At 50.2% G+C, this 23,420-nt stretch overlaps 1 protein-coding gene across 6 annotated transcripts in view; it reads left to right on the plus strand.

The window, feature by feature from the left end:
- The window catches only part of syt14a (synaptotagmin XIVa), a 74,349-nt gene that overhangs the window by 39,895 nt on the left and 11,034 nt on the right, over positions 1 to 23,420 (plus strand). Inside the window, exons 3-7 of one of the 6 annotated variants that reach the window (XM_064301474.1) lie at positions 4,812 to 4,964; positions 11,479 to 11,694; positions 17,914 to 18,185; positions 20,721 to 21,170; positions 22,814 to 23,006. In XM_064301474.1, coding sequence (XP_064157544.1) covers positions 4,812 to 4,964; positions 11,479 to 11,694; positions 17,914 to 18,185; positions 20,721 to 21,170; positions 22,814 to 23,006 — 1,284 coding nt within the window. Of the gene's footprint in view, positions 1 to 4,811; positions 4,965 to 7,395; positions 8,145 to 11,478; positions 11,695 to 17,913; positions 18,186 to 20,720; positions 21,171 to 22,813; positions 23,007 to 23,420 lie in introns of those variants that run through there. The other 5 variants (XM_064301552.1, XM_064301202.1, XM_064301121.1 and 2 more) reach the window with 5 other exon arrangements.

A 23,420-nucleotide genomic window follows, 5' to 3' on the forward strand; every position in this document is an offset into this window, starting at 1 on the left:
ATACGGTTGCATCTGCTCCGTGAATAATTCAGGAAGCCCTGACACGGGAGGCTGGCGCCAATATCCATATTCAAAGCCAGCTGCGGTAGCACATGACTCCCCCCCGCCACGTTCTGCACAGGATGGCATAGTGTTGAGGGGAAACTGACACAAAATGGCTGAGGCAGAACCAAAATGGCCGCCGCTAGGGTACGTGGATCACGTTCGGATTGTCCAAACTGAAGGCAGGCGGATGGACGGAGGGAATGGATGTGTATGCAGTGAGGAGTGGGATTATGGAAGGGAATCTCGGGGGGTGTTTCCCAGATATGGAATATCAGGGAATGGGACTGAGAGGAGGTAGAAACTGCTGGTGCACTGAAGTGGAAAAATGTACAGTAAGCTTCTTTTTTTTTACTGTCACCTTTCTCTCCCTTTCTGTTACGCTGTTCTTTACTTTCTCCACCTTCCTTTACCAGACGTTTTCCTTGATACTTTTGTTTGACACATACATGAAATGGTTTTTTTTTTTTTCTTTTCTTCAGTTATTTTTTTTCCTTCTTCTCTCAGTATTTCAGGATCGTTTTGGTGTTTGTAGAACTCTTTAAACGTCCGCGAGCGGCTCATTCTACGATCCGTTCCAGTGTGTGGACGAGTCTGGCAGTCTGGTATCAAACGCAGGCTTACCCAGCGCTGACTGTGATTGGCAGCCCTGTAGGCGGTGCATAACTGGGCTAAGCGTTGCCCAGCAAGGGGGCCTTTTCTCACTGCTCACCAGCGACCCCTGCTGGTTAACGCTCACGGTCTTCTGACTCGTGTGTGAGTAATCTCACCTGGTGGACAACAGTGTGTAGGGAAGCTATGGCTTGACGTGGCTTGTTTTTTGGAGAGCGGACATGCAGTGAGTTCATAGTGAGCTGAGGAATGGGGCCGACCATTCAAAAACAATCATGCATTTTAGTCACGGGTCAAAGTTAAGGAAAAATGTTGATGCTGATCCTGATTTTTGTGTGTCCAGTTAAGTCTACGGCAGTGATCATATGGCGAGGGAAAAATAACTGTAATGAGTTAGCAAAACAACAAAACGACTGTGCAGAGCGGTACATACTCAATTATCCATACATGTAAAGGTTTGAAAGCTATTATGGTGAACAGATTTGGTGTTTCAGGGCTAGCAGACAGATCCATTCGATATCATAATGAAGAGATGTGTTCAGTTTCCCTTCACAAACATTCCCAAAATGAACAAAGCCTTTTATGTTTTAAGTATACAAGCAAACAGGCCTGAGTCTGGGAAAGGCCGATAACACCCAATTGTCAATCACTCTGGTTGCCGACGGTAATCTGAGTAAGCCAATCCAAATCCACACAGCATGGACTGTCTGCAGTTGTTCGGGCGTAACGGTTTCTGTTTTTTTTTTTTTAATTTTTTAAAACGTGGCTGCCCCGAGGTGCTCACACAACTGGCCATGATGATGTTGACAATTAAGGCAGATGTTTCTTCCAGAACATTCTGCAGTGTTTTTGTTTCTGTATTTATTTATTTGCTTGTTTATTTGTTTGTTTTTGGAGCCCTTGTTTGCTGTAGTGTCTCCGGCGGTTATGAGTCACAGGACGGATTTTCGCGGCGCCGCTAGCAGGCCCCGCCCCCTTTTGTTCCCCCATTGTCTGGCCCCGTAGCGCGGCGGGTGGCGGGTGGCGGTTGGCGGGTGGCGGGAGGAAGCCGTTGACTTTTGGCACAAAGCGGAGCCTCAGACGCGCTCCCTGGTGAAAGGCGGCGGCGGCGGACAGCCGTCTGGCGGGGGCTCCTTGCCAACGGCTTGTAACCGGTTCCGTGTTGCTACGGTAACAAATCAACTCCCCTGAGACGTTGCCGTTGTTTTTTTTTTCTGTTTGTTTTTCTCCTCTTGTCTGATGGCCTCTTTCCTGTAACAGACCTCATTCTGATACTCACATCCGCTGTTTAGATTCCTGCTGATATTCAGCCTTCATTTGAATGACTTATGACTGGCACATTATTAAAAACAGTATTAGGCCTTTGTTTTGAGTGGCTAATCCCTGACAAAATTTTGTAAAGGCTCCAGTGTGCTGCTGACATGCAGACCTTCCTCACACCCACCCCTCCCCCTCCCCCTCCCCCCCTCTCGAGATCATATCGCGTGTGTCACGTGTTTGGTGTGTGTGAATCAGCAAACGCAACCCCTCCCCCCATCTCTCATCACCCAAACACCAGTCATGCAGGCCGCGCTGAGTCCCCTCTGGAGACGTACCCTGCGCGCTGAAGTGCGCTAGAAACTCTCCGCAGGCCGTCCTCCCGTTGGCTGTAATCGATCAGTCCCCGCCGGCCGCCCGTGTTCGACAAATCGCTCGGGCCGGACTGCAGTGGAAGCCAAGCCTGATTGAGTGTCCCGGAGTCAGCAGGTTAAGCCTCCTGCGCTGACGGCCGCGGGCTACGCGGAGCAGAGCCACGTTAAATTACCCCCCCCCCCTGCTCCCCCCCTCCAGGGGCAAACTGGCCGCTGCTTCGGGCAGAAAAAAAGCGAGAGTCCTCTTTAAAACAGGAGGCCTGTGACTCAGTCAGTCTGCGATGCGCACATGGCCCACGCGGAAGTGCTCATCAGCTTTGGAAAGCAGACCATCGCGCGATCGTCTGGCTCTGTGTTTGCCCAGGATTAGTGCCGTCGTTCTGCCTGTGTTAGTACAGGCTCTATGGGGGGTTTACCCTGTTATGATATTGAATGTACCCTGCGATGAGGTGAGGATGAGGATGAGGGTGAGGCTCATCTTCCTGCAGTTGGGCTTCAGCTTCGCTTTGTTTGTGATGCTGTGGAATAACAGGGAGTGAGTGAGTCACGTTAGCGGTGTTAGCGGCTCGAGCTCTGTGACATCACACAAAGTTATGTTTGTGGGAGGCTGATCATTGCTGAGCCGTCTGCCTATGAGCTGAAGCTGAGACCGCTTAGCATGCGACAGATATGTTCAGAGATGATCCTGTGTGTGTGAGTGTGTGTGTGCGTGTGTGTGTGTGTGTGTGTGTGTGTGTGCTCGTGTGAGTGTGTGTATGTGAACATGTGAGTGTTTGTGTGTGTGTGCATATGTGTGTGTGTGTGCACGCGTATATAAGCATGTGTGTACATAAGCGGGTACACGTAAGTGTGAATCGAAACACCTGTTTTGGGGGAGGACAGGATGTTGTCATCGGGAAGGCCTCCATGTTTTAACGCCATCGCCTCCTTCACTGATGACCTTTTTTTTTATTTTTACATTTCCCACGTTTTTTTTCCCTCCATTTTTTGTGTGTGTGTGTGTGTGTGGATGATGCAAAGCGGGTGAATACAGCGCCATCGATTGAAAAATCCGACACGGAAACCCGGGTGCACTGGGCCGTCACCGTGGCAACCATCGCGTCCTTCTGGAGGGGGCCGCGCCTGCCCCCCCCTCCCCCCCTCTCCGCCTCTCACTGGACGGGTTGTGTGTCGTCTGGAGGTTTCTGGGGCTGCTCTGCCTGGGCCAGAAAGCTGATATCCGTGCGCACGTGCCCCGGCGGCGGCGTTGGCGGTGGTGGAGTCTGTGTCTGGGTCCCGCCCCTGCTATCTGCTCCTGTGAAATTTTAATGAGCTCCTCTCCTTTCACCAGGCAGAGCCCAGACACAGGCCAGGGGTCTCTGGTCCTACAGAGGGGGTAGGGGGGAGGGGGTCCACAGGGGGGTTTAGAAACTACGACCAGGCGGACCTGGGACATTCATTAAAGCCGTACTCCATGGCAACCACCTCTCTCACCTGTAGAGGAAGAGGAGAGGCTGTTAGTGAGAGGGGGGACCTGTACCAGGTGTAGACTGGTGTAGGGTGATAGGTTAAGAGGGGAACAAAGCAGGGTGTAAGTGAAGACAAGGTTTTAGGTGAAGGGAACAGCAGGGTCCTCTGGTAAAATTGTGGCAGGGGGTTTTAGGTTAACACTAGTAAAGCATGTCAGGTAACCCTGGTGGATAATCCAGCTACAAGCCCGAAATGGAATCCATCTGAAACCAGCTTCTGCTCCACCTGGATTCCATCTGGAATTTGGTGAGGGTCTTTTGTCTGCACCAAGCTAATCCACCAGCTGGACATTGTCTTGCCAGCATGGTTGCTATCTCAACCATCTTGTTGCCAGCTTGACCATGTCCAAACCAGCTTCAAACCAGCTGGCCCACCTTTCATAACCAGCAGGACCATCACCAGGCTGGAACCAAGCAGGAATTTCCACTAGACTGGCGTGGGGTTTTAGGTGCGTTGTGGAAAACCATATTCCCTGAGACAGTGTTTAGAGTACACCGGTATGAGGTATTATCTGAATGCAGGAAAGGGCTGTGATCTGGTTCTCTGTGAGACGCAGACAGACCAGCGGTGAGTCATGCAGCGTTTGACCCTCCTGACCTTGTCATCGATATCATCCGTCTCCGATACTCCGGTCCTGACATACTGTGTTTACCTGCCAGCCGTAACGCCAGAAACGGCTTTATTACTCGCGGTCAGCTTGGCCATAATGCTGCCAGCGGTCTCTTTTAACATTTGACATACTAATTCAATCTCCCTCTCTTTCTCTTTTCTTCCCTCTCTCCTCCATCCCACCTTCTCTCTTCCTCTTTTTCTCTGTCTCCCCCAATCCCCAAACCCCCTTCTCTCTCCTCTCTCTCTCACTGTCTTCTTCTCTACCCTTTTCTCTCTCGCACTTTATCTCCATCTTTCTCTCTCCATCTCTCTCTCCCCCTCTTCCCTCTCTCTCTCCCTCTCCCCTCTCCTCCTCTCTCTCTCCCCCCCTCCCCCCTCTCTCTCTCTATCTCTCTCACACCGTAGTGTCTCCTGAAGCTCTTGGGTTCCTGACTGCCATTGGACTCTTCATTGTCCTGATGATTCTCCTGTTTTTATACCTCAACAACAAGCTGTCACTGGAGAATGCTGGAGACCTGACGTGTCTAGATGAGTACAGGAAGAGCAAAGATCTGCAAGGTAAACCTGCGGGCACTGCACATAGACGTCCATGTGTGTGTGTGTGTGTACGACTGTACAGGTATGTGGTGTGTGTCGTGCATTGACATATAGTGTGTGTGTGTGTGTGTAGGCACTGACATGTGTGTTGTGTGTGTTGTCCTATCGTGTGTGTGTGTTGCATGTGATACGTAGAAGTGTGTGATGAGAGAGTGCAAGAATGAGTGAGTGAGAGAGACAAAGAGAATGAGAGACAGAGATACAGAGAGAGAGTGAGAGAGACAGAGAGAGAGAGAGCAGGAAGAGTCCAGCATGGTAAATCTCAGGGTTAAGAGGCTCCATGTCACAGATGTGCAGAGGTTTTGCTGTTTCCTAGACAGCTCTGTCACTGCTCTCCTCTCTCACCTGCCTTGATTCTGGCCCTGCGTCCGAAGGTTCGACACCAGCCCAGAGGGGGGAGCTCACGCACACAAGAGGATTAAGATAGCCAGAGCCTGCCAATGCCAGGCTACAGTTGAGTTTCTGATCTGCATTCTCCACTAGCAATCAATTGCACCGCAGTTTAGCAGACAGCCAGAGAGCCATTCCCGTTCGTTAAAGTCGAGCATCTGTGTGGCCTCCTCCGCCCTCTATCATTACATTACAGGCATTTAGCAGACACTCTTATCCAGAGCGACTTACACAACTTTTTACATAGCATTTTACATTGTATCCTTTTATACAGCTGGATATATACTGAAGAAATTCCGGTTAATAGCCCAGCCTGCCAAGAGGTACAGTGAGTTGTCTCTTACCCAGAATCAAACCGTGACAGCCAGAGAGCCCCAGTTCCTTACCCACTGTGCTACACTCCGTCCATCAAACAGGGGACGCCGTGCACGTCCTTCTGAAAGAAAAGAAGCGGGGGAAAAAAGTGAATGAATCTTCATAATAATTTGTGGTAATAATTAGAATAAATGACAACAATGCATGTTAATTAAAATTTATCTAAGATGGGTGTAAAGTGTGGGTGCCGGTCCAGGATTTCCGGGGGGGGGAGGGGGATCCACGTGGTACAGGCTCTGGAATGTTCCTCTGGGCATTGCCCTGTTAACTGAAGCTTTGTGTTTTCGGCTCAAAGCTACAGCAGCTCTGGTGTGGTTATTCTGTGCTGTCAGGCAGCGTTGTCGACCTTTTGTGAGGGGAGGGCGGAGTCAGTGGTTCCTTCCTGTCACGGTTCTGTCAAAAAACAGTGGTGCCGTCGGGACTGACGTCCGCTCCTGGGAGAGGTCAGAGGTCAGAGGTCAGAGGTCAGGCATGTAGAGCTGATGGGCTGATCGTTAGGCAGAATCAGGATCTCCAAAGCTGGGGAGAGGCTTGTGGAGGAGAGAGGGGAGAGAGCGGGAGTCTCACGTGCAGAGACATACGTGTGAATATGCATACACATATAAACACACACACACACACACACACACATACACAATCACTATCTTGCACCTGTCTCGTTATCTTGATGCGGTAGCTCATCGTCATACCTCCTAGTTTGACCCCTGTTTCTCACTCATTAGTGCCCCCTGCTGGTCTCAGACTTTTTTTTTTTTTTTTTTGAAGCTGTTTGATTTTGTTACTGAGTCAGTGTCTTTGTGCGGTATTCCTCTGTTTGGCTAATTAATGCTGCGCCACAGTTAAATTTGTGGACAAGAACATTCTTCCCAAAGGGCACCGGATCATAAAAATGGAATTACGGGCGACATCCAGACCCCAGCGAGGAATGTTTATGGCTGAAAATAAATGCTAACAGAGCAAAATAAAAATGGTCTAAAATTAAGCACATTTTCCCTTTAAATGCAAGGCAGCAATAATGCATGAAAAACACCTCTGTAAAAACTGAGAGGCTTATCTTCTTCATCCTCATGAAGAGCTGAGCAGTTATTCGCTCGTAACTGTGATGGAGGGGAAAATGTAATTATTGTATAATTATATTATGCTTCTGGGTGGGCATAAATTTACTGCAAGCTTATGTGCTTTTTTTTGACAAACCAAGGCTGTTGTTCTTACCCAAGGCTATGCAATTGTGTTCCTGGACATGTACCGTCCTGTATTTCACTTCAACCCTAACAAAGCACACTTCACTGAAGAGTGTTGAGCTGCTAATTAGTAGTATCAGGTGTGCCAAATTAGGGTTGAAATGAAAACCTACAGGACAGTAGATCTGCAGGAACAGGGTTGGGCAGCACTGCTCTTTCCAATTCTCATTAACGGTACCCCCCCTCCCCCCCTCCCCAGACGCCACTGTTTGTGTGCCAACAACAGCTGACTCCTAGAACCTTTAGCCACGCCCACAGAGGACCTGCCCCTCAATCAGATCCAGACCGAAATTAAATAAAACCTTGGTGAAAGACAGGGGTGGAGCTCCAGGACGGCCCAGGAGGGTGTGGGGTTGTTTTTTTTGGGGGGGGTGGGTTCAGGAGGGGGGTGTAAGGAGACGGGGGTAGTCCAGCATGGCGTTCTTCAGGGGCTTCCAGCCCAGCCTCCCGTCGGTCTCCTCGCTGCTGGACTCGGTGACCAGCGCGGTGGACGACCTGGCGTTCGCGGTGGGCGACGTCACCTTCGCGGTGAGCGACCAGCTGGCGGGGCAGGTGAGCAGCCTCAGGCAGAGGGCGCAGGCGGAGGAGGAGGAGAAGCTGCGGAGCGCCCAGTGGGCGGAGGCGGCGGAGCGGGAGGCGCGGGAGGCGCAGAAGGAGGCGGTCCTCCTGCGGGAGATGAGGCTGAGGAGGCGGGGCTCCCAGGACCCCGGGTCCGCGGACACCACGGACTACAGCGCGGGCTCCGCCCCCTCCACCGAGACCTTCTCCACCTGCAGCGACCTCTCCCAGACCCGGGACGGTGACCTGGAGGGGCCGGCCGGGAGGGACGGCGACCCGACACGGAAAAGCGAGGCGGCGGCGGCGGCGGGGGGGCGCCCGGGGGGGACAGGCCGAAACGCGGGGGCGGAGAACGGGAGAGCCAGCGCCAGGGAGAGAAAGAAACCCCCAACGACCCGCGACGCTGAGGGCGTGGCCCGCACTCCCTCCCAGGCTGACCTGAGAGCGGGGAAGAAGAAGGGGGGGCGGAGTTCGGCCAATGAGCAGGAAGGAGGGAGGAGGGCGTCTTCCAGAGCCGACGGCAGGACCCCAGGTGATCTGACGAGGAAAGAGTCGAACAGAAGGAAATCTGGGAAAGGTGAGACAGCTTCCTGGGGCCCCACCTCTTTTCCGAGGCTTCACCTCCTCCCTGGAGCCACACCTCTTTTCTGGGGCCATGCCTCTTTCCTGGGGCCCCGCCTCTTTTCAGAGCCACCGCCTCTTTTCTGGGGCCACGCCCATTTTCTGGGGCCCCACCTCTTTTCCAGCTGCTCCAGCATTTCTCCTCTCTCTCTTCTGCTGCTCTCCTCCAAGCCAAGATGTCCCCCCCACCTCCGTCGGCTCCCCCGGGCATGGAACTCACATCTGGAGCTCCGGCCTGCCTGTTGCATCTCTCCTCTTCTCCTTCTCCCTGAAACACTCTCTCCATGTTTGAAGTGCACCTCTGAGAGAGAGACGCAGAGACCAGCGGCTTCAGCCGGACGCAGATACAGACCGTGACCCGCAGCATCGGAAGCCATTTTACTCTTACCCCCTCAGACACCTGGTCCTGGAGGCACAAACAAACCCAAAGGAAATAAAATTTTACGGCCTTTGAGAATTTAAAAAAATAATTCACTTTCTGAAGTTTAAAAAAAAAAAATTATTTCAGTTGCAGCATTTTTCAAATGACTCAGAAAGTTTTTTTTTTGTGCGCAGTGAAGGATATTTTAAACACGACGGTAATTTCTCCGCTTCTTTCGTAATTAAGTCTCGGGGACTTTAATGGGTTTCAGCAGAGCTGCTGTCGAGTTTCTTTTTTAAAAAGTCAGCGAAGTCGGGGGAGACGTGCGAACGCCGGCGACAGCGCCGTGGCAACGAATGCCGAGGGGAAGAGAAGAGCTTCTTCTTCTTCTTCTCTTGCATTCTGGGAATGAATTGCTGAGCTCTGCCCACGCAGGGGATTAAGACGTCGGGTTAAATTTCAGGATGACGGTGAGGCGGCTCTGTGTGCGGAGACCGGATTAGAGGAGGCTGAGAGCGTTAGCGATCATCACGCGCACCGCGTCCGCGAGGCCGGCGGATTTCTGGCCACTCAGATCGCTCAAAACCTGCGGCAGTTACGATTACACTCGCCGTCTTACCTTCTTAAATTATGCGCAGTTTGCCGGCTTCGTACGCGTCAGATTTACCACGCGTTTGCCATATTTTTGTTGTTTGGACATTTATACCCCTGTTCTTTTTCTGTCTGTGTGAGATCCTCAGATGTTATGTAAACTAGCACCTCGTATATTTGCGGATATTTGAATTGGTTCTTTCGCAAAAACATTCGTTTTTGGGACTTCTCTGCTGTGACGCAGTGAATACCTGTTTTCTCTGATATGTACCTGACCATTAGGCAGGAAAGAAGTGTTGGATTCTCCCGGGTCCCGCACCTCTTGAAAATGACTCTTATGTAACGGTCTGGACCTTCATTGTGTGAAATCCGAATCCGCTCATCTTACTTTCATTTTATTATTTATGAGTGATGATGTGTCAGATGAGAATGACGCAGGGAGCCTTCATCCGTCTCTCTGTGTCATTCTCTCTCTCCCCGTCTTTCTCTGTCCCCTCTCTTCATCTGTTGTTCTTGCTCTCTCTCTCAGTCTCTCCCCCCCTCTCTCTCGCACGCTCAATTCAAGTTGCTTTATTGGCATGAAATACAAATGTAGTTATTGACAACGCAAACATATAGATAATATGTATACAGCAATAACTCTCACGAATAACTCTCTTTCTCCCTGTTACAGTGAGGGTAGACTCACTCTAATTAATCACACTCCCAAGCTCGACCAACACAGTGATGTAGTGAAATGTAGAGAGAAGGTGTTTTGTGAGTCGTTTTTTTCCCTCTTTGCCTCGTTAATGCAACGCATTCTGAAACCCTGCCATCCCTCCAGGCATTCTGCAGACAGACAGACAGACAGACAGACAGAGCCTCCAGCCCATTAAAAGCCTTTGAAGAGCAAGTTTTTTTTTGGAATGTTTTTTTTTTTTTTTTCAAATTTCAAAAGTCAGTGTTCTAGAACCCCGTCGCTTTCAATTACCAGCAGTGATTGTTACATCAGCTGCAGAATTCTCAGCTAACAACGTTCCGATCTCATTTTTGTGAGGGTGAGTTTGTCTGTCTGTCCGTCCGTCCATCAGGGCCAGACACCTTCTCCCCTCCCTGACTGAGGTCTGCCCCCCAGTAACGCTCAAGATACACCGAACAGCCGCGTTTATTCGCTCTGTCTGACAGACACAACAAGCCTTCTCTGCTGTTTTTTTTTTTGGTGAGAGACAGAGATAAAGTAGATCAGAGCTGAGACTGAAGGGGAGGAGTTTATTTCACAGCGTTGAGTGATATGTCTCTGTGTTCAGCTCTGTGAGTCAAGCGAAGTTCAACACTGTTCTGCCCACGCCTCTCCACTGTAATCAGGGGTTTGGTTCCATACAGAAGCTCTGCTGCCGCCTGGTGGTGCAAAATCATAACTGTAAATATACAGAGCGTTGCACATTTTTATATCCAGCTTTCGGTTTTACGATCTCTTTCTTTTGTCTTACTTGTTTCTTTTTTCAGTCTTCCTGTGTCCCGTGCGTAACCAGGTCACGTTCAATTCATGCTACATTTACAGTTCTCATATGTTTGACTGACTGGTGGCTCAATGTAAATGTACAGGCACTGTTTTTTAGGGGGTGCTGGAATTGCAGGTGAAGTATAGGCACAGTAGGTGATGTATACAGCATATAGCAGTGGGAGGAGCAGGTGAACATCAGGTGAACAGTATGAGCCGCAGGTGAACAGTATGAGCAGCAGGTGAACAATAGGTGAACAATATGAGCAGCAGGTGAACAATAGGTGAACAGTATGAGCCGCAGTTGAACAATAGGTGAACAGTATGAGCCGCAGTTGAACAGCAGGTGAACAGTATGAGCTGCAGGTGAACAGTATGAGCAGCAGGTGAACAGTGTGAGCTGCAGGTGAACAGTATGAGCAGCAGGTGAACAATAGGTGAACAGTATGAGCTGCAGGTGAACAGTATGAGCAGCAAGTGAACAGTGTGAGCCGCAGTTGAACAGCAGGTGAACAGTATGAGCTGCAGGTGAACAGCAGGTGAACAGTATGAGCCGCAGTTGAACAGCAGGTGAACAGTATGAGCTGCAGGTGAACAGTATGAGCAGCAGGTGAACAGTGTGAGCCGCAGTTGAACGGTATGAGCTGCAGGTGAACAGTATGAGCTGCAGGTGAACAGTATGAGCAGCAGGTGAACAATAGGTGAACAGTATGAGCTGCAGGTGAACAGTATGAGCAGCAGGTGAACAATATGAGCAGCAAGTGAACAGTGTGAGCCGCAGTTGAACAGCAGGTGAACGGTATGAGCCGCAGGTGTGCCCCAGCTTTGACCCCGCCCCTTTTCCGCATCCCCCCCCAGAGAAGAGCTACGCGGACGGGGATCCCCAGGGCTCCTCCTCTGACAGCGAGGACGAGGTGATGGGGAAGTACCAGGAGGCGGTGTCGCGGTCCCAGGGCCTCCGGGGGGGGGGCGACCCCCGCCACCAGAGGGGCTTCGGCTGGGAGACCCGGCAGAAGTACAGCCCCCTGTCCGCCGAGTACGATGGCTACAGCAGCGAGGTCTCCACAGAGGAAGGTGAGAGTCGCCTCAAAGGCCTCGCGAAAATATTCTAAAATAAGCCGTGCTAAGGCATATCTGGCAATCTCTGTCCTTATGCACTTTCGCCAGATTCGTGCACCTTCACCTGTATTTGTTATGAAATGTGTTTGGGACGTTTCTGGGTGTGGTACTCTTTTCTGTGTGGGGAGGGGTGGGTGTGGCCTGCATAGCTAGCTAGCGTAGGTAGGCAGCGTTGAAGGAGGCGACGTCTTTGATTGTAAACACAGGCTAAGAAATCCTGCATAGTATGCCATTAGTGCTCTGTGTTAAATCAACTCTGAGTGGTCATTTTACTCTGACTTAATTACATTTGATCCCTCGTGGATTAATGTAAACTCATGTTAGAGTTAAATAACCTAAAGTTTCAGAAATAGTTTTCACTCTTCGCATAATTGTGAGAGTTATACTTCAGCATAGGTGCGTAGGTCGCCATAATAAATGAAGGAAAAAATGAAAGAAACCCACACACTGACAATAAAAAAATAAAATTCAAAGGTATACTGATACAAAAATATATTTATTCACAATGCATGCTCATGTAAAACAAATAATAATTGCACAAAGCAAGCGGTGAAAGGAAGAAAGAAAAAGTAGATAGTTTTGGTTTCACGTCATCGTCGTCAATTGATGTTGTCTTGGAAACCCAGACAGTCTGAAGACCCTCTCATCTTACCGTCTGGAAACAGCACTTACCGTGGCACCGATTGGCCACTCCAGGGATGTGTGGTCAGATTCTCTGAGGGAATATTTTGTAGAACAATTGACACACGACTCCTCTGGCTGTTCAGCCACATCCGTGTGTCTCATAGTTTATGGGGTAAGCACCACCTTCACCTTAGGTCCACTTTCAATGAGCTGGTGTGATTATTTATTTATTTATTTATTTATTACACAAATGGAGGAACGTCCTGAAAAGTGCTTTCACCAGGCTTATAGCTGATAGGTCTGAAGCCTGCCATACAAGGCCACGAAAATGTTCAGAGAGCAGTTCACTGGGGCAACAGCATCGAGATCGCTAACTGGCCTGGTGACGCACACTCTTGTGTGTCATCTTATGAATATGTCAAAATAGCTCCACTCAGTGCGGAGCACCTCTTTCACAGACGGTTGCCTTATTTGTCATATTTTAGGAGTAAATACAAGTTTGCTTATGGCCTCATAATTCCCACCTCATGTTTCAGATGGCCCGCATTGCAGTGCGATTGACGTCACGTATGTCCGGCTATAAAAACACTAAAGCCATACTGTAATATTAGCAGGATGTCAGGTGCGCATTTAAAATGATTTGCTCAGTAAAGCGCATGTCGCATTTCAGCGGGAAGAAGACAGGGGATTTTAACCTTGTTGATTTCTGTTGGTGGTCTAAAAAAATATGGCCATCAGCGCCCCCTCTGGGTAGAAGAAGGCTACTACCATGTTCCAGTTGCACATGGAATACATCTGTCACCAAAGGTGAATAAGTACCAAAATGTCTAAATTAATGAAATATTAGCAGTGCTCACATATATTATATTATTATGTCATATTATGGGGTAGGGTAGACTAAAAGAAAAGCCAAGAGGAGAATACTTAGTATGGAATGAGCATAATTGGGCATTAAGGCAAATGACAACCTACCATCTTCTTGATTTTATTGCATCCAATAATTTTGTTTGTCCAGGGGGTTATAGCGCTCCATTATTTAGTTGTGTGATTCATTTGGCAAAGTTGCCTGTTCGATTCTCCTATTTAACCACTAGGTGGATCCCTCAGTCTTTTTAAATTCCTCCTGCATCAAACATTCTCTTCAGCAGAATTCTACAATTATGGTTCCATTATACATATGTGGGCATTCATATTATTGTAATGCTATAATAATTTTTTTAATATTCTAAATAAGTACAAAAGACACAATGCAAAATTCTATTCCTCTTATCTAATTCTTATGCCGACACAGATACACTCTGTCGTGCCTTCAGTGTAAATGGAATACGTGTCTTTGCGCGTGTTTAATATCTCTGTGTGGTTTTGATAAAAGAACGTCTGATTTTGGCTCACAAACAGAGGATAACGGCATTACGTTCGTGGCTCCAGTACAGACACTAAGGGTACTGGGAACCATCAGAGCCGCCTAAACCACCCCCCCACCCCCCGCCCTGTCCCGCCCTGCCCCCCCCCACCGTGATCCTGTGGTGTCCTCCAGCCAGTGACAGCCCTGGAGAGCTCTCACCGAGACAGCCAGCCCTGGGGCCCCCACGTGGCAGCCAAAACCCAGCCCTGCGAGCCAGCAGCGTTCCCCAGACCGCAGGCTCCTTCCCATCGCTTACCTTAACTGGCCTCGTCTCCTCGGGCCTTGTGTGTTAGACACAACCGCGTTGGTGTAGAGCAGGGGTACATACCAAGCATTCCACTGGCCAATGCATGACACACATTCAGCTGAAACTCCGACCCGGAGTGATGACATCGCTTTTTACAAAACACCCAAGACAACGTGTCTGAGCTCCAGAGCCCTTGCTGTAGAGCTTGTAGGGCAGCCTCTTCCTTGTTTTTTGCCCAGTTTCTATTTCGATCCCCCCTTCTTCTTTTTCTAAAAGACGGATGACTTTAGCGCCATTATCTTCGGATTCTGTTTGCGTGTTTCTCTTTCTCTTCCCTTTTTTTTTTCTCTCTCTCTCTCCCGTTCCCTTCAAGTCCTCGCTTTGAAGCGGGTGAAAAGTTGCCTCATTTCAGCTCTTCACTCACGCAGAGGTTGATTCTCTTTGTTGTCAGTGGGATCTGAGGCTCGTCTAGAACCCCCTGCCCCCCCCCCCCCCCCCCCCCGCCCGCCCCAGTCCCACCGCCCCCCCCCCCCCCCACCACCGCAAACCCCCTCTTCCTCGGTCTCCAAACTCATTTGTTCTTCTGTTTGGCTTTGGGAGTATGCACCTTAAGACGAATTTAGTTTAGCTGAAACTAGATCCCACACAGTACACTGCCATTTTGAAAAGCGGTGTGCGTGTATGTGTGTGTGCGTGTGTGTGTGTGTGTGTGCGCGCGTGTGTGTGTGTGTGTGCGCGTGTGTGTGTTGGAAAGCAATACACATAGGTCACATAGATTGAGTAAGTGTGCAGTGATTATATAATCTCTTTTTTAGGCTGATGTTATTGTTTGACATTGTGAGCATCAGTAGACTTACCTGCTTCCAGATCTCCTAAATAAAACAGGATACAGGATCCATAAAATGTAACCGAGTACTCGCAGTGAGATGAAATTGAACCTGAATGTGAATGTGAATTGTGTCATTCTTGAAAATTATACCAAATCAGATATATTGCACAGCTGAAATAAGCAAACAACAATGTTCTTTCTTCCTCTTTTTTTTTTCTGCGAAAATGGCAGTGTGACAGACAGAAAGCACTCAAATGACCATTTAATGACCCAAGGAGTAGAGGGACTGTCCTTTTTTTTTTCCTCCCCCATGAAGGTTAAATCAGGGCTTTGTCCGTGGAAGCCAGGGTGTGAAAAATTCATACCTGGGAGAGGGTTTGCTCCTCCCCCCCCTCCCCCCCCATTTTTTGGGACGGGGGGAATTTAGGTGATGGGGATGGAGGGGCTGCCGTTGGCCCAATTAGGGAGTCGGTGCTGAACACAGAGGATTTGCGCTCAGAGACAGAAGCGCTTGCCCTCGGCATGAATAATAAAACCCTGCAGTTTTTTTTTTCTCTCTCTCTCTCTCTTTCTCTCTGCTCTCCATTTCAAATTCAGCTCGCGACACCAAAAAAAGAAACCAAAAAAAAAAAAAGGTTCTTTCATGTCGCTCAGTCTTATTTTGAGGGGAGGTATGACCGAGACTATTATATATGCTGGAAGGCGTATGAAGTCTTGTGTGATTGTCAGGGCTGAATTTTGCTCGCATCCTGTTCCAGTTTTGCACTGTAGCCTACTGGCCGTATTATCAATCCACAGGGACCAGTGGAAAATACACAGCGCGTCCCTTCTGTGGTGACTTCACCGTGTATGGTGAACTTGGCACTGGGCAGCTTCATACAGCAAAGTTGAAATGCAATACGCTAGAGCAGGGCTGCCCGACCCTATTCCTGGAGATCTACCATCCTGTAGGTTTACACTCCGACCCTAACAAAGCACACCTCGTTCAACAGCTAGAGGTCTTGCTGAGCTGCTAATCTGTAGAATCTGGTGGGCCAAATTAGGGTTGAAATGAAAACCTACAGCATGGTTGATCTCCAGGAACAGGGTTGGGCAGCCCTGCACTATGCTTATAAAGCATATTAATTTTTCCAGCATTAAGACCCAAAGGATAGAACCCACCTGGAAATTCAACCTACGACACAGGAGTTATAAGTCCGGTTTGCTAGCCGTTATGCTACATTGCTACCCGAGGCGGAAACGTTACTTACTCAGGCAGGAAAATGCTACTGCGGGTTGCCGACGGAGCAGAGGACTCCTCCTGTGAGACAATCTGGTGCTCTCAGGATTGGACTCCCCCTCCCCGCCGTCTCCAGTGTTTTCATTGGCCTACTCAGGATTCCACTGACTCAAATATCAAAGCCTTTTACCTACCCACTCGCACCCCCCTTAGTGGAAAGTGCATCCATTTTCCATTTCCATTTGAAAACCTTGTTGTTCGATAACCGCTTGACAAGTAAAAGCTTTTTTTTTTTTTAGGTTTTGGAAAGTCATAAAGCCAGCAGCACAGAGAGAGGATAGTGGCCCACTCACTCACTGACAGTTCATTGGGTCCACGCTGGCAAGAATCGCCCTGGGGATTTGTTGTGTGGCTGATGATGTCATAAAAGAGGGACGGCGGTATGATCTTATTAAAACTGGCTGTCTCTCGCGCTTTGGAAAAAGCCTTCTTTTTTGCGGTTCAGCTGAGGCACTCCCAGGGACCGGGATAATGAATACCACTGGACATATAATGGAGGCCAGATGACTGTGGAGATGAGGTCACTTGGACTCAGATCTCCTCCCCGGCCAGCGCGAGATTCCTGTGGGTTCTTGCGAGCGCTCCGGAGGAGGGTAGCGAACCGGAGTGCGCCGCAGCCGCTAATGGGGGCTAGCGTCGGAGACCATCTCACGCACCCCCGTGCCGCCGCCCGGGGAGGGGGATGCTCTGTCGAACTCTCTCCGAGTTTTGCCACGGGGACCGTTGCTCGCGAATATCCGCTAAGCCCTCCGAAACGTCTGCGTAAAAAAACACGAAATCTTAAATCTGAGACCGGCAGCTCTGTTTTAGCGAGCCTCCGGGGCAAGCAGAATCTTTCAGAAAAAATGTGAAACAAAAAAAGATGAAGTCTTCTTTTTTCAACACGGCGCTGGCTGCTGACTTATTTAGGACACGCGGCATATTGGAATTAAAGCAGCCTTTTTCAAACGGGAACTTTTTGAGACACTCACCAAGACTTCTGCAGCACGCTGCGTGCATTTCTCTCAGAATGCGTTACAGTATAAATGAAATATAGAATGCGTCGCCACATTAGAGGGAACATGCTTTTCCATTTTGTTTGCCCACCCTCCCCCCAAAATCAGCATGTGTGTCTCATAAGCTTGTGGTCTTGGTACATTACATACCTGAATGCAAGCAGCCCGATGTAATTTAATGTAATTTATTTGTGCATTGGCATTGATTCAGTCATGAACACGACCCACATTATAATGTGCAAGTATTCCTTTTTTTCTCCACACAGCACATTTTGGCTTAACTGCCATGGTTAACCAAATTTGCAAAAACAAAGGGCTGCTTGTGCTTGTTCGTCCTAGGCGAGGACAAATGGTTGAATCTGGGCCATACCGGGAAAATGCAGTAAGAGCTGTCTGTGTGCCACAGGTGTGGTCGTACTGGGCTAGGTCAAAAACCTGAACTCACGTCAGCCCATTTTTGGATAAGATCAGAGACCCCTGGCCTGGAGCCACTGCAGAAAGTACTGTGGAATCCTGCTGTAATTCGATTACCTGATGCTGTTGAAAGTTGGTCTTTGTTAAGGATCACCCTTTGTGTGCACAGGTATCAGTCTAGGATCAGCTTTCACTTTTAGCGCATAATACATGCTAGTTGGGCTGTGGTCACATGACACCTGATCCTAGATCAGTACCCCGTACCCTGAGACACTGCAGGTATGTGGGCTATGATCTGCTTATATTGACTGTGCTCATATCGCCGATATCATCTTTGCAATCACCCTGCCCCCCCCTTGCCCCCGCCCCCCCCCCCATCAGTGAACTGCATCCAGAGGATGAGGCGGACCCCCCCGCTGGACGAGCTGCAGCCGCCCCCCTACCAGGACGAGGACGGGTCCCCGCGCATGTCCTGCACCCCCTCGGACCTGGGCGACGCCAAGTGCGAGCTGTCCCGCTGCAGCGACAGCCCCCGCCACTCCTACGGCAAGAGCCCCAGCGAGACCAGCGGGGGGCAGGAGACCGAGAGCTACCTCAACAAGGGCTACGAGGAGGACGTGCCCAGCGACAGCACCGCCGTGCTCAGCCCCGAGGTGTGTGCCTGAGCCTGGCCCGCTAGCTGCTCCCTTTACCTGCCTCGTTACCTGCCCCTTACCTGCCCTGGTACCTGCTCCCTTACCTGTTCCTTTACCTGCCCTTTACCTGTCCCGCTACCTCCTCCCTTTACCTGCCTCTTACCTGTCCCGCTACCTGCTCCCTTACCTGTTCCTTTACCTGCCCCTTACCTGTCCCGCTACCTGCTCCCTTACCTGTTCCTTTACCTGCCCCTTACCTGTCCCACTACCTGTTCCTTTACCTGCTCTCTTACCTGTCCTGCTACCTGCTTCATTACCTGCTCTCTTACCTGCTCCTTTACCAGTCCCTTTATCTGCCCCCAGTTACACCCTGTGCCACCCTGTTACCTGCCCCATTAGCTGCCCCTTTACCTGCCTCGTTACCTGCACCACTACCTGCTCTGTTACCTAATCCCTTACCTGTCCCTTTATCTGCCCGCAGGTACGCCCTCTACCTCTGTGCCACCCCTTTACTTGCCCCGTTACCTGCCCCGTTACCTGTCCCCAATTACAGCTGCTCCCCCTGTATACCACCCCTTTACCTGCCTCCAGTCACACCCTCTGCCCCCTGTGCTGCGCTACCTACTCCCTCTGTTTCCACCCCCTGTATTTGCCTCACCTACTTTCATTGTATTGGTTCCGCCCTCCTGTATTTTCTCCAACCCCCCTTGTATCTGACCTTCAAACTTTTGTTATGTTGGCCCTGCATCCCCCTGTATGTGCCCCACCCACTTCCTCTGTCCCCGCCCCCTGTACCTCTCCCAGCCAGTATCAGCCTAAACCTGAGATCACCCTGTTTGGGGCAAAGAGAAAAATGTGTCATTTTCCCAATATTCTGGAGTTTTTTTTTTTGTAAAATGTATGCGTGACACTTGACACTGTCCTACATTATATCTAGGTTGCCAGATGTTGGGACCTAAAACAGCCTAAATTAGGTTCCAGAAACTGGTCTCAGCCTTCCCTAATTTTACTCCACATCTTACCTTCGTGGCAAACTGCAGAGAACTGCAGCTCAAACCCTGATCGACGAATTAAAACCGGGACTTCCCAGCGTTCTCAGGCAAAATCCAGCAGCACATTGTAGCATATCCCAGTGGTTCCATCCTGACCGACATACTCGTTCACATACTCGTCTGCGTGCTCTACGTCTGACTGGAGGATTACAAGGTTTATCCACTAGGGGGCAGATCAGGGCTGAAATACATTGACAGCTACTTCCATTCCTGTGCAACAACAACAACAACAACGACAGCGTCACTTGTAGGCATAAAATGTATGCTGCCCCCCTCCGACTTACGTGGGTATCGCACCCTCCGGATGAGTAGCGTTAATTTTTTGAGGACGGGCCCAAGGGGCCCTCCGACCGACCGCAGAATACACGTGCCGGCAAATATTGCAAAATTATATCGCATAATTTAAATCAAGCAAAATTCCGTCCTTAATCGCACTCCTGAATACAGAGCCAGGGAGGCATCACTCAGACCCTCCCGAGCAGGTCACACGCTGTCTGCGAAATAAGAGCCGCGCGCAGTCACACTGAGCGCGCTCAACAACGGGGAAACCATGGCAACAACACCGAGGAACGCAACCATGGAAACCGGGGAGGAGAAGTTTATTTACGTGTGCGGTGCGTTTTTTCCCCGCCGCGGACTATCTGAGCATCGTTATGTCTGTGTTTTTTTATTTATGAACAGCCTCTGACAGCGAGAACCATTTCCCACAGACGCTTAAGCAGTTTGGAATAAAATGTAGATATTTTAAAAACTGGCCAATTCAGGAAGTCTGCCGGCTGTGATCGATAGGTTTGTTGTGAGCTCGGAAGTGGAAGATAAGTTCTTCATTAGCAAACTGGGAGGCTGTTGAACAGACATTTCTGGAGATGGATGAGATGTTGACAAACTGCAACACCACCAAACTAATCTTCCTTTCTTCCCACAAGCAACTACTTCAAGCACACACACACACACACACACACACACACACAGACAGACACAAACAAACACATGGTCTAACTCAGTGGTCTTCAGTCCTGGTCCTGGAGAGCCACAGGGTCAGCTGGCTTTTGTTTTCACCTTAAGATTAACAACTGAGTCAGACCCAAAAAAACCAGATGACCTGAATTAACTGTGTAATCAACTGCTGTAACTGATCAATCGCTGCTTCTCAAGTACTGAGTGACAACAAAAGCCAGGATGGAGGGCCAGAGGTTACTAACTGGTTACAGTCATGTGTCCAAGATTGGTTCCAAACCAGCAGGTCAGGGTTGCCCAGCCCTGTTCCTGGAGATCTACCGTCCTCCAGGTTTTCACTCCAACCCTAATTTGGCAAACTTGATTCTACTAATAACAAGATCTCTACTTGTTTGGATTGAAATAAAAACCTACAGGACGGTGCATCTCCAGTAACAGTGTTGGGCAGCCCTGCAGTAGGTGGTTGTAGCTCCACCTACTGGGTTCTTGCCCAATCACAAGGTCCCCTAACCCCTGCCCCGCCCTCTTCCCCCGCCGCCCCCAGGACATGTCGGCCCGTGGATCGGCGGGCCAGCTCCCCAAGGGGTACGAGCCGGAGCCGGTGGCCAAGTACGGCACGCTGGACGTGGTGTTCGACTACGACTCGGACGAGCAGCGCCTGGCGGTGACGGTGACGGCGGTGACGGACATCCCCGCGCCCAAGCGCACGGGCAGCGTCTCCTGGCAGGTGCACCTGGTGCTGCTGCCCACCAAGAAGCAGCGGGCCAAGACGGGCGTCCAGAAGGGCCCGTGCCCGGTCTTCACCGAGACCTTCAAGTTCAGCCACGTGGAGCCGGAGATGATCGGCAACCACGCCGTGCGCTTCCGCCTCTACAGCGTGCGGCGCATGAAGAAGGAGAAGGTGCTGGGCGAGAAGGTCTTCTACCTCACCAAGCTCAACCTGCAGGGCAGGATGTCCGTGCCCGTCACCTTGGAGCCCTGCTGCACGCTGCCGGTGAGTTAGGGCGTGTGTGTGTGTGTGTGTATGTTTGTGGGTGGGTGGGGTGTGTGTGCGTGTGTGTGCGTGTGTGTGTGTTTGTGTGTGTGGGGGGGTGGGGATGAGTGTGTGTGTGTGTGTGAGTGTGTATGTGTGTGTGTGTGTGCGTGTGGGTGTGTGTTTGTGTGTGCATATGTCTTTGTGTGTGTTTGCAAGCATGTCTGTGTGTGTGTTTGTGTGTATGTGTGTGTGTGCTCATATGTGTGTCTGTATGTGTGTGTGTGTGTGTGTGTGTGTGTGCGTGCGTGCGTGCGTGCCTGTGTGTGCCTGTGTGTGTGTGTGTGTGTGTGTGCGTGCGTGCCTGTGTGTGACTGTGTGCATGCATGTGGGATGGGTTGGTGACAGCCGTGTGCATGTGGGTTTGGGGATGTTTGAGTGCATGCCTCTGCATATGTGTGGTTATTTACATTTCGTAAGTCTGTGCGTGCATGTGAATCTAAAGTAGCTGTGCATGGATGCCTTGCATGTGTGAGCATGTTCTGAGCGCACATGTGTAGGTGTTTGTGTGTAGGTGTACGGTTTGTGACTGAGGTGTGGTGCAATCTCGTAAGATCTTTATTTAACTACTGGATGAGAATGCGTTAGATTAATATAGCGGACCAGATTTACCCAGCGACTTACAATATGAGAGAGTTGGAGCACATTTGCCTGATTTATACGAGCTATAGATCAGGCCAGCAATATTCCCAGGGCAGCGAGCGCATATGCAAACAGCACGGAGTGTATGCATAAGCATGGCATGCATGCTATCAGCATTCTGGCTCCATTCCGAATGCAGGCCTATCTCATGGACCCCTGTCAGTATTCAGAGGCTGTTGCAGGCACTTGTCCGGTCGACATCTTTGCTTGATGCCAAAACTTCTGCAACATTTTTACACAACGGATGCGGTTCTCACCAGCAGGAACCCAAAAGCATGATCGGACATCTCAAAGATTCATAACATTTCTGGCATAACACAAACACAAACCCACTGCACTTTCACAGATATCTGTGTAAAAACCTCAACTCACATCAGGAAATCCTGTTGTACATTTTGTGCATGAAGTTAAATGTTTGTTTCCCCCAACCCCCCCCCCCCCCTTGTTTGCCAAATGTACAGTATAGTACAATGTATAGTATATAGTACAGGTGTCCCTGTCTGGTATTCCTGGAATCTCTGCAAAGAAAAATATGTCCTTTGACCTTTTGTAGGTTGTCATGGGGAGCAGGATGCCTGGTTTGTCTCATTTATTTTCCCTTTACAAATGTCTAACCCTCAGCAATGGTGGCCTAGAGCTAATTCTGCACCTCTGTCCGCCTGTCCGTGTGCCCGTCCATCTGTCTGTCCGTCCATCTGTCTGCGTGCCCTTCCACCTGTCCGTGTGTCTGTCCATCTGTCTGTCTGTGTGCCCATCCACCTGTCCGTGTGTCTGTCCCTCTGTCTGTCCGTCCACCTGTCCGTGTGTCTGTCCATCTGTCTGTCCGTCCATCTGTCTGTGTGCCCGTCCACCTTTCCGTGTGTTTGTCCATTTGTCTGTCTGTGTGCCCATCCACCTGTCCGTGTGTCTGTCCCTCTGTCTGTCCATCCATCTGTCCGTGTGCCCGTCCATCTGTCCGTCAGCAGGGCTGTGAGTCCCAGGCGAGCGTCTCCGAGACGACGTGCAGCGAGACGGCCTCGTCCTTCCAGTCCGCGGGGCAGGGCTCCACGCCCGAGATCCTGGTGGGCCTGGTGTACAACGCCACCACAGGCCGGCTCTCCGTGGAGGTCATCAAGGGCAGCCATTTTAAAAACCTGGCCGCCAACAAACCACCCAGTAAGTACGCTAAGGCTGAGGCGTCGAGCAGCCCCCCCCCCCCACCCCCCCAAACCGCGCGGTCGAGGAAGAAACGCCAGAACATTCCAGATCTTTCTCCGACGCATTCCCCAGAACTAGCAATCGCTGGGAAGTCTCAAGCTTAGTGACCAGACCAGGCCTCTTTTCAAAAGTGACACTTCCTTTTTTTTTTTTTTTTTTTTACAATATTTTAAAGCACCCACAAATTCCTGTTTCCAGATTACCAGCATCGCATTATAATCACAGTACCAGTACCCGCATCACATGACATCACAACTCCCCTCGCATTGATTTACAGTTTGGTCCACCGCTGTAGCTAACCGCTGACCTGATTAACTCCAGAGATATGTTTGTGACTAATTAAAGTGCATAAAGGCATCGAACGCTCCGGAG

The sequence above is a fragment of the Anguilla rostrata genome, chromosome 1, assembly GCF_018555375.3.
Source record: "Anguilla rostrata isolate EN2019 chromosome 1, ASM1855537v3, whole genome shotgun sequence".
Taxonomy (NCBI): Eukaryota; Metazoa; Chordata; class Actinopteri; order Anguilliformes; family Anguillidae; genus Anguilla; species Anguilla rostrata.